The 11,889-nt window shown below is 40.4% G+C and overlaps 1 protein-coding gene across 2 annotated transcripts in view; it reads left to right on the forward strand.

Moving 5' to 3' along the window:
- PTPRB (protein tyrosine phosphatase receptor type B) overlaps positions 1–11,889 on the forward strand; it is a 96,633-nt gene that overhangs the window by 79,972 nt on the left and 4,772 nt on the right. For both annotated transcript variants that reach the window (XM_075274401.1, XM_075274402.1), the window contains 4 exons: positions 2,237–2,359; positions 3,595–3,758; positions 4,803–4,938; positions 11,707–11,827. In XM_075274401.1, coding sequence (XP_075130502.1) covers positions 2,237–2,359; positions 3,595–3,758; positions 4,803–4,938; positions 11,707–11,827 — 544 coding nt within the window. The remainder of the gene's footprint in view (positions 1–2,236; positions 2,360–3,594; positions 3,759–4,802; positions 4,939–11,706; positions 11,828–11,889) is intronic.

Consider the following 11,889-nt stretch of genomic DNA (forward strand, 5'->3'; position numbering starts at 1 on the left):
TGAATGTGTGTGCTAAGCACACACATTCAGCACTGCTTCATCACGCCAATACAATGCATTAGCCAGTGCTGATTGGCCAGAGTACGGAATTCGGCCAATCAGCGCTGGCTCTGCTGGAGGAGGCGGAGTCTAAGATCGCTCCACACCAGTCTCCATTCAGGTCCGACCTTAGACTCCGCCTCCTCCAGCAGAGCCAGCGCTGATTGGCCGAATTCCGTACTCTGGCCAATCAGCACTGGCTAATGCATTGTATTGGCTTGATGAAGCAGTGCTGAATGTGTGTGCTTAGCACACACATTCAGCTCTACTTCATCGGGCTAATAGAATGCATTGGCCAGCGCTGATTGGCCGAATTCCGTACTCTGGCCAATCAGCACTGGCTAATGCATTGTATTGGCTTGATGAAGCAGTGCTGAATGTGTGTGCTTAGCACACACATTCAGCTCTACTTCATCGGGCTAATAGAATGCATTGGCCAATCAGCGCTGGCCAATGCATTCTATTAGCGTGAACTGAGTTTGCACAGGGGTTCTAGTGCACCCTCGGCTCTGCTACATCAGATTGCTACATCTGATGTAGCAGTGCCGAGTGTGCATCAGATGTGTAGTTGAGCAAAACTGACTCAGCACTGCTAAGTCTGCATTCGCATAGGAATGCATTGGCCAGCCTTCGGCCAATCAGCGCTGGCTCTGCCGGAGGAGGCGGAGTCTAAGGTCGGACCTGAATGGAGACTGGTGTGGAGCGATCTTAGACTCCGCCTCCTCCAGCAGAGCCAGCGCTGATTGGCCGAATTCCGTACTCTGGCCAATCAGCACTGGCTAATGCATTGTATTGGCTTGATGAAGCAGTGCTGAATGTGTGTGCTTAGCACACACATTCAGCTCTACTTCATCGGGCTAATAGAATGCATTGGCCAGCGCTGATTGGCCGAATTCCGTACTCTGGCCAATCAGCACTGGCTAATGCATTGTATTGGCTTGATGAAGCAGTGCTGAATGTGTGTGCTTAGCACACACATTCAGCTCTACTTCATCGGGCTAATAGAATGCATTGGCCAATCAGCGCTGGCCAATGCATTCTATTAGCGTGAACTGAGTTTGCACAGGGGTTCTAGTGCACCCTCGGCTCTGCTACATCAGATTGCTACATCTGATGTAGCAGTGCCGAGTGTGCATCAGATGTGTAGTTGAGCAAAACTGACTCAGCACTGCTAAGTCTGCATTCGCATAGGAATGCATTGGCCAGCCTTCGGCCAATCAGCGCTGGCTCTGCCGGAGGAGGCGGAGTCTAAGGTCGGACCTGAATGGAGACTGGTGTGGAGCTATCTTAGACTCTGCCTCCTCCAGCAGAGCCAGCGCTGATTGGTCGAGTTCCGTACTCTGGCCAATCAGCACTGGCCAATGCATTTCTATGGGGAAAAGTTAGCTTGCGAAAATCGCAAACTGACAGGGATTTCCATGAAATAAAGTGACTTTTATGCCCCCAGACATGCTTCCCCTGCTGTCCCAGTGTCATTCCAGGGTGTTGGTATCATTTCCTGGGGTGTCATAGTGGACTTGGTGACCCTCCCCCTTAACGAGTTTATGTTCCCCATAGACTATAATGGGGTTCGAAACCCATTCGAACACTCGAACAGTGAGCGGCTGTTCGAATCGAATTTCGAACCTCGAACATTTTAGTGTTCGCTCATCTCTAGCCATGACCCCTTCTCTGTTTACACAGTGTCATTCATTTCATAGTGGCCATGTAATGTAACTACAGTGTGCAGTGGACACACTGCGATATCCAAAACCTTATTTTAGGTGCTGTGTCTAGAGATATGAACGATTCATAAACAATAGACTATAAAGGAACAAAGGAAAGCAATGTAAATAGTAATGCAGCATTTTTATGGTTTTCTAATGTCCTCTATATCCAGCAGATAAGCTTTTGTTTGATCCATTATTTATTTCCTTTCTGGCATATTTTTTGATGATCTTACAATACTATGTAGATATGAACTCCTTACATATATTCTATTAAAGGCAATGCCTGACATCTATCTTGTTATATACATTATTCTGCAATTACCGTCATTATAGATTTACAATCCAAGTTAAGTGTGAATTTCATTAGTATAGGACTTCCAGCTTCTAGTTATAAAACACTTTTACAGCCATTGACTGGGGCTCAGCATTTTTCTGCGCAGACAGCTAAGATCAGTCACACTATATCTAATTATATTTTCTCCTTACAGGTAAAATGTGATCATTACTGGCCCTTTGATCAAGACTCATTGTATTACGGGGACCTCATAGTTCAGATGCTGTCAGAGTCTGTGCTTCCCGAATGGACAATAAGAGAGTTCAAAATCTGCAGCGTAAGATCTTTTCCCTCATGTTGAGATTAAACAGTGTGAAAGTTTCCACTTCTGCTCGGCCTCATTTATCAAGCACATGAGATCGATGGCAGAGTACACAATATGTAATTCTTATTTTGCAAAACTTTTTTCAGTAATTCATCAATCTGATTTGTGCCCTTTTTACAGTAACCCAGATCAACCTTATATTTATTAAAAGGTCAGGACTACTTGTTTTATGAAACTTGCAAACCTCTAAAAGATGTTACAATAGAATGATTGATGGCGTGGCTGGCAGATTTGCATTGTAGCATTTAGTCCTGACAACACATTTGTGGTTAGAGGAAAATAATGACTGGCGCAGCAGTTAGAGTAAAGGAAACAGAAAGCTCCACATATAAAGGCTACTGAACACATTACAAAATACATAGACTATCGAGATTCATGCCAATGTCATCCTTAATCCTTTTTGTGCAAAAATGGAGTAAAACATATCTGTCCTTTCTGCTGAAATAGATAAACTATACATTTCATCTCCACAGAAGGCAGTAGAGAGCAAACTGTGCTTGTAAACTGCTTTTGTGTCCATAGATTAATACAGAATACATTATAATGGAAGATACCTTATACATATGTGTCATTCCTTAGGTTTCCTCTTGAATGAACATTTCCAGATATTTGTATCACAAGCAGCTTTTCAAAACAACATGATTTTGCTGTATTCTGTCTGTCTGTACAATATGTGTGTGTGTGGCCACCCAGTGGGTGTTTTGTGAAGTGCTACTGCCAACACCTTTGCTAGCATGTTACAATATTGTGTTGAATTGGTTTCCCGAGAATTTAGTCCTCACTAATTGTACAAAGCTATATTAGGAATGAACACTTCTGTAATGATAGCTTGCTATGATAAAATGTTTCATTCAAATAAGTTGCAAAGTTTTATTATTAATACACTGAAAAGTACATTGATATTGATATGAGCATTAATATAACCCATTTCTCCATTTAGCATGTATAAAAATTGAAAAAAATAGTTTCCTTAGTTGTTCTGACTTGAACCTGCAGCCCATACTGTGCTCTATTGTAACAGTATAATAGGAAGCCTTCTGACTCATATAAATTATACATTTCCACCTAATCCATTTTTGCATATGAATACTCATGGAACTCATATTGGAAGAGATAGTTACATATAATTAATGATTTACATAATAGATTATAATGTTAATGAAAGAATTGTTTGCATTTCTCTATAGGAAGATCAGCTAGATGCTGCCAGACTGGTCCGTCATTTCCATTATACGGTGTGGCCTGATCATGGGGTTCCAGAGACCACTCAATCTCTAATTCAGTTTGTAAGAACTGTCAGGGATTATATTAACAGGACACCAGGGTCCGGTCCTACTGTGGTTCATTGCAGGTACTGTTAGAATACCCGGTTACAGAGTCTGCAACCAGTCTTAAAGAGGGCTTTTCACCACTTCCACCAGTTAAAGTTTATAGTATCTGTGAATAGGTGCTGCTATACTGATTCCATTGCATTTGGAATTTTATCCCTAGCCCCCACCATTCCCAAGCAACAAGTGCAGGTAATTTTAAAGCCTTATGTGCTATTTAGAGGCAGCCAGTGGTAAAGCTCAGAATTATACCCCATCCCTGCTCTACCATCCTGGCAGTACGGATACTAAACATATTAGGCACCAAAGCTAACAGCATTGATTGCTGGGTAATGCTGGGAGCTAGAGAAAAAATTCCAGCTGTGCCAGAATAAATGGGAAGTGCCTATTAAATGATGCAAACAACTGGACTTGTTGGAGGTGTTGAAAGATCCTCTTTAATGTTTTTCATGACTTATGGTCATTTATAGAATAAATTACTGATTACACTTTTACTGTATCTCTATTATCATGTGAATTCAAAGGCAAAACAAATGTCATTCTGATTGTATAAAGGCTTCATAGGCAGAGTCTCTGCCTGTTTAGAGAAGAAGGGCTCTGTGCCGCTTTACTAGTGGTCACAAAGCAGTTAAGTGCAGGGGGCAAGATGGTGGCTCAGTGGATAGCATTGTAGCACTGGAGTCCTGGGTTCAAATCCTGCCAAGGACAACATCTGCAAGGACTTTTTATGTTCTCTTCGTGGGGCTCACAATCTACAAAAAAATATATATATATAAAATAATCGCTTAATAGCATTCCAGCTGTTTATGCACCTCCCATAGAATAGGATGAAATCGAACATGCCTACAACTGTTCTCTGCTTCTGCACCTCTTTATGGGTGTCTTTAAAGACCAGACTACCTTTCTGACAATAGGTGGGGTTTCCAGTGGTGAATCCCTACTGTATCAGACATTTAGGTTATACACTACATCAATGACTTTTTCAGGCGAGCCTTGTTTAGTGCTCTGATAGATGTTTGATCTTTCCAATATTGAAGATTGAAGATTATTTCTGTATGTCATTTCAGCGCTGGAGTCGGCAGAACAGGAACATTCATTGCTCTAGACAGAATCCTGCAACAAGTGGACACAAAAGACTCAGTTGATATTTATGGAGCTGTGTATGATCTACGACTTCATCGGGTGCACATGGTTCAAACCGAGGTAGGACTCAGGGTTACATTGATAAGAAAGCTGTGGTTGATGGTTGTATCCGAATTCTTCATTGTATCTGAGATGATGCAACGTTTCATGATGCTATCAATAATGCTATCATTTTAAGGACTAAAGTTAGGCACCTTGGCCCTACATAGTTATGTCCTTGGGAAATACAAAAACTAGCCATAGGATGCCATACAGTGAAAGACAGATAAGGAAACAAGACACAAGAGGGTGGGGATGTGCAAGACATTAATTGTCACAGAACTAAAGGGAAATGGATATCAAAAATGGCTTGTTTTGTCAGTTTATATATTAAGAATTTTTTGGATGATTTTATTTTTAATTTACCAATTCACTATCTATATTTTAAAAAGTCCAAAATCCTGCAATTTCCACTCTCGCCACCAAGCTTAATAATAGACTACAACTTACCAATTCTGTAGTAATTTTTACTGCAACTGTGACCTCATTGGCAGTATCACAATAGAAGCTTACACTTCTACAGATGATGCTACAACTTATCTAATTCTCACTGCATAAATCATGTCTAGAAAACTCTCCCATAGTCCCTAATAAATCAGCTCCATGAGAGTGTTGTATATCACTAAATATTGTTAATAGAGCAGAGGAGAAGATCTGGAAAGACGGCAGCCCCCATGCTCATATATAGAATAAAGCCAGCCTATATATCATGAAGACAAAAAAGAATAATTCTTAGTCATTACTATATAAGTAAACTGGTTGGTCTCCTAAAGCGTTCCCCTAATATAAAATCAGGATTGTCAATACATCCTAGGCCACAAGTAATATTACTGTAGCTTAAGACATCAGGATTATTACTACTACTAATAATACAGTAATATAATATACTGAATAGGAATGATTTGCTACTGCTCTTACACAATGCTGAGTGGACAAGGTTTTTCTTCTGGGGATGGTAAAACATTTAGAAAGAGCAAATTATATGTAAAACTGAAATGTTCTCTGCAGAGGATATTAAAGAATAATTAATGGCTAAACTGATATTCAGGCTTGCAAAGGTCCATGTTTCAGCGCTATATTTCCTTTTTATTATGCAAGTCTAGACTCCTAATTCCCAATAGTTTGGCTTAGGTGATTATGTTACCAAATAAAACACATAACATAAACCAGATACTCTGTAGTTAGTCTATGCATAAGGATTTATCTTAAAAGATGATGCCCCCTGATAGACCCTTTGTGCAGATTGTACAGAGAGAAAATTAAGTGTGAGGCATTCATCATTGCAGATATCTGTAGGAAACATATACCTGCTGTCATCCAGGTGGTACCATATACATACAGATGTGTCCTTCCTTACCTTTTCTCTTGGTTGGACAAGTCTCTGTGTCACAAGACAATGTATTTTTGTAAGATAATATTTTTCATGACATGTGATAGTGTACAGTATATATGTCTATATATGACTACTCAACTGTGTTGAGTAGTGTGAATTACAGGCTTTTGGCTATGGCCCCACATTGTGGAAAAATAGTTTTTTGCTGAATTTTTTTTATTCCAAAACCTGGCAAAACACATACACAGGTACTCACTGCAGTATGTACGGCTGTAGCATTTACCAAAAGGGGGGCTGTTATCTCCGGCGTCTCTACGGTTTTATACCATCTAGAAAAATGGTTCTTGTATCTAAAGAAAGCTGTAAAAGAATTATAGATATCACTACTTTAAAAACACAGTCAGGAATGTGATTGGAGATGCAGGTTCTGTTATAGCTTTTACTTAAATCTTGGTATTTCCGCTTTCTTATGATACCAGAACCATTTGCAGCCCGTGTTTCCATGGCTCCTATTTATTTAATGAAAGGTGCCACGAAAGCATCACATGTGCATGGGTGGCATATGTGGACATTCCCATATCTCCTGTGTACAGCCCATGCTTTTCATTTACGGCAGGCCGGTTTTACACTTTGAAGTCAATGCAGTGGATTTAGAAATTTTCATTTATAAATAATTATAAATACAACAGGATCTGACCGTTAGTTCGGGGCACCACATTGGGAAAGTGCGGCAATTTGCTCACAGCATTTTATAGTGCCTGCAATATGGTGGGATTCTGACTAATCCCATCCACACACTGCAAAAAAATATTCACTGCAGAAATGCTGTAATTTCAAAAACTAATGCGTTTTTATAAATCGCAGCATGTGAATTATGCCTACAAAAGCGCTGGCGTTTTCTATAGGTATAATAGAAGCAGAAAGTGTTCCTCTGCTAACTGTGGCAAAGTTGTGGATGGGGTGTATATCTTTTTTTTTTTTTTTTTTTTTTAATGTAGATTGTGAGCCCCACAATGTACATTTTTCCCTATCAGTATGTCTTTAGAATATGGGATGGAAATCCATGCAAACACGGGGAGAACATACAAACTCCTTGCAGATGGTTTTTTGCCCTTGGCGGGATTTAAACACCAGGACTCCAGTGCTGCAAGGCTGCAGTGCTAACCACTGAGCCACCGTGTGGCCCCTTGATGGGGTGTATATCTCACCTGGTTTCCTCAGCCAGGCAGGGTAGTGGAGATCCAGAAGGATAAATGTTGCTTTAGCAGAACGTAGTCTGTGAGGGCATAGGCTGGATTTCTTGGACTGGAGGACAGGATGGCAGTGGGCGTCTTCCAGTCCATGCCTCTAGTCCACTATGGGGTTCTCCCTAGTCCCATAAGTTCTCAGGTGAAGCTTCCTGATAGCCATTACTGTGGAAGGAAGCCTGGAAAGGGCTGATAGTTTTGCAGCTCAGGGAGGAGAGCACCTGTGGAGTGGGGTGACTATGGTCATTTTTTACTACTGAGTTTGGTGTCAGGTATTAGAGCCGGACAGGCTTTTGTTTGCATGCTGTTTTGTGCTGAAGCATTGGAATTTAAAACCCGCTGCCTGTGTGAACTCTGTCATAGCTAATTCCACCGTGTGAGATGATCCTAACAAGCCTTTTGTGATAAGTACAACCGCAAAAATTGCAATGTGTTTCTGCTGCAGTTTTTTCTCCAGTGTTTTTTAGAATGTGGCTCACTATGTTGGGCCTTATCCTCATAAATTTTCATAATAATTGATCCATTGTCAGTCCCCACACCATCACCATTGTCATTTACTGATGTATCTTCAATATATAAAACATTTTTTTTTTTTAGTACAGAATGTTTACTTAAAAAAAAGAATTGTTTTTTTTACCAAACTACTTACCAAAACTATTAGATTGTGATGCAATGCAGTGACACATTGCATATACTGTACATAAAGTATATGTTATGTATATCCATCACTCATTTCACATATTTGCTTTGTCGCCTTAGGGGGCATTCGCACTACGTTTCCTGAAGCTTATTCTGAACGTAAATCACGTTCAGAATAAGCGGCGTATAAAGCAGCTCCATTCATTTCTATGGGAGCCGGCATACGAGCGCTCTCCATAGAAATGAATGGGCTGCTTCTTTCACTGCGAGCAGTCCCATTGAAGTGAATGGGAAGTGCCGGCGTATACGGCAAGCTCTGCTCATGCCGAGCCGTACACGCCGGCACTTCCCATTCACTTCAATGGGACTGCTCGCAGTGAAAGAAGCAGCCCATTCATTTCTATGGGGAGCGCTCGCATGCCGGCTCCCATAGAAATGAATAGGAAGTGTCCGGCAGCCCTGCTGTAACGCCGGCGTGTACGGCTGTGATACACGCTGGCGTTACGTAGTGTGAATGCACCCTTATTTAATAATAAGTTACTTTCAGAGAGCAGAATTCATTTTAGAAGGATTTTCAGTACATTGGTTTCAGTTTTTGGGACTGATGATGCTTGTATTATAAATGGATCTTCTTCTGACACGTTGGCAACAAATTATTGTGATTTCCGAGAACAAACAAAATATTTTCTGTGATGTAAAATAAATTATAATGATTCTCATTTGGCAAAAATAGCCCATGAGGCTTAGAATAGCAGAACAAAACTGATCACCTATTTACAGTACAATCTGTTTACTGGTATATACAGTATATATAAGAGGGCATCCTATGTGTCACAAGATATTTTAGGATCTGAACAACAGTGAAACATCTGCCCCAGGTTGTTTTAATGTCTTGGGTCAACATCGTATTGGATGTACTGAGAGGCGCTTGAAAGATTGGCTGGTACTTGTCCTGCAGTATATGACGACATTAACACTGTATGTAGTTGCAGAATTATAGTTATTATATGTAAAGCAAATGCATCCGTGCTCAGTGCAAGAACAAAGAATAGTCAATATTTGATGGTAATTCAGCTTGTTTATGGGCTGCGTTGGAGGATATTGTTATACACTAAGGCTGGGGCCTCACGTGGCATAAACGCAATGTTTTACAGTCCCTGCAAAGCAGATGGGATCCTATCCACACATTGCGGAAAAATACGAGCAGTGGACATGCAACTATAAAGAACAGAAGAGCTCCTCTGTAGGCATTCTTGGATCTACAGAAGTTGTACCATATATGTTTATATATCTTAAGTTTAGGCATTTTACATGTCTATGATTGGTGTTTCTTTTTACATATATTTATATACTTTTGCCAAAATCCAGAACAGATCTTGAAAAATCAGTTTTTGCAACTTTTTACGTGAAGCTACATGTATGAGCTGTAATATTGACTTTCTTTTATATAGTTGCACAATACATCTTACAGTACGGCTTTTCCAAAGCTAGTTCACTTTCCTAAGTAGTTGTTCTGTATCTGGTTATAAATACTTGGTGTCAGTCGCCTACGAGAGATAGAAATAGATGATAGAAAGTGAAAGCTTTTTATTTACCAGGATGGATGCCACCATTCCAGCTAAAGAGTAAGCATACTTTCTATCTATCACTCCCTTCCTCAACATGAAGTGATATACGGTAATTTATCACCCCAGCCTTATCTCCGGGGAGCTGTACAGTCTGTACATTACCAATGTGGACAGTGTAACGCTTTGGAGAGCGATAAAGCTGGCCATACACCAGAGGCTACACTGTATAAACAAAGAGCATTGCAACTTGAAAGCAGATAACCACAAAAGTGCTCTGTACGTAAAAGCAACACTTCATTTGCCCTATTAATTAGATTATACTTTCAATTGAGTATGAGTATTTATAGCAGGCATGTTGCCACTACCATTGGATAAATCTATGGATTGTGGTGCCCATTCCTGAGAGTCCTGAAAGTGTTCAAAGTTGTCCACTGCTGTCTTTTACTTCATTTAAGAGATATACTCATGGTGTGAAATCGATCTGCTTTGAAATCTTGAGCAGCTTGTCCCAGTGGTACAGTAGTTAGTCCTATTACCTACAGTGATGGGGTCCCAAGTTTAAATGGAACAAAGAGCAACTTCTGCATAGAGTTTGTGTGGGTTTCATTCAACACACCAAAAATATATTGGTAGGTAAATTGACTACCCAATAAGGATGAGTGTCTATACAGCTGCCACTAGCTCCTCTACTCCACAAGGCTCCCTGTGGTTAGAGTCCATTGTGTGAGAAAAATTGCTTTACAAATATTTCCCATTGCTTAAAGGGGTTGTGCGGGATAACTGGAAATCCCTACGCTAATCTAAATACCCTTACCCCCTCCTATTTTCTAAATAACATAAATTATAAAAAAAAATTTAAAAAAATTTAGTCACCCATATGACCACCCTAGGGGCATTTTCTGATTATCCAGTGACAGTCCCCATCGCTATTACTCCCCCTCCCCATCCACCCCATTGTACTTACTCTCCAGGCTTCTTTCTTTGAGATGGCTCCTCCTTGTTTACTGTGTGTACATGCTCTTCTCCAAGCGGGGTTTGCGCACTGATGCCAATAATACACCTATACTGCACAACCACGCATGCACAGTAGAGGTCGCACAATGCTGCAAAGAACAGAGCAGCACTGCACAGGGAGATAATGCTATAAATTCTGTATGTGCATTGTTTTATATTAAACAAATTCTGTGTGACTTCTTGTCTACATGACTTAGGAGGCGTTCACACTAGCGTCAGTGTCCGATGATAATGTTCACTCAAAATCTTGCGCAGACATTAGCATCTGACACTAGCTGTGTCCGTTACATTCTGCATTGATTTAATGGGACATCATATGCGTTCTTTTACAGTCCGTGTCTGTCCTTAAGTGTCCTTTCACAAAGATGTCCAATTTTTCAAGCGGACAGCAAAAACTTACACCCCCCTTAGAATATTTTGGAATAATTAGGCATATGTAGCATGAAATAAAACTGGTTTGTATGACAATACAATATTACAAACTATTAATATTGTCGAATATGGAACCCTAGTCCACATTTTTTTTTCAGGTCATTATGAACACCTAGAACAAGAGAATAATTTTCAACATGTCACACTCAGCAGTGTTTTAGGCCCCATTCACACGGGGCAAGAGGGGGCACAATGGTGGTCTATATAGACCGCTAGCGTTCTTTTTTCCCCTAGCAGCGTGTTGCCGCTAGTGGAAAAAAGAAACAAGCTGCCCTTTCATCAGGCGGATTTCGCGGCAGCACCCTCCGAACTAGGCCCATTCATTTGGGCCTAATCCGGAGCAGAAAGCCACGACGGGATGCTGTGCACTGCATTGGCATCCCGTCACAGCATCCGTAACGGAATATGCACACGCGTGAACTAGCCCTTAGACAGTGTATCATACTGTTATCATATTGTGTATCATACATATCATGTATTCCTTTTTCTCAATGGTAAAGGCTATGCTTTTTAGGAAAATTTCCACTTGCTCATATTTTCTTTCTATTTTTTGCAGTGTCAATATGTTTACTTGCATCAGTGCATTAGAGATGTCTTAAGAGCAAGAAAACTGAGAAACGAACAAGATAATCCAGTATTTCCAATTTATGAGAATGTTAATCCAGAATATCACAGAGGTGAGAACATCTAAAAACTAGGAAATGCCTTTAAACTTCACTTTATATAATCTGAATTTACA

Source organism: Leptodactylus fuscus, chromosome 5, assembly GCF_031893055.1.
Source record: "Leptodactylus fuscus isolate aLepFus1 chromosome 5, aLepFus1.hap2, whole genome shotgun sequence".
NCBI classification, from domain to species: domain Eukaryota; kingdom Metazoa; phylum Chordata; class Amphibia; order Anura; family Leptodactylidae; genus Leptodactylus; species Leptodactylus fuscus.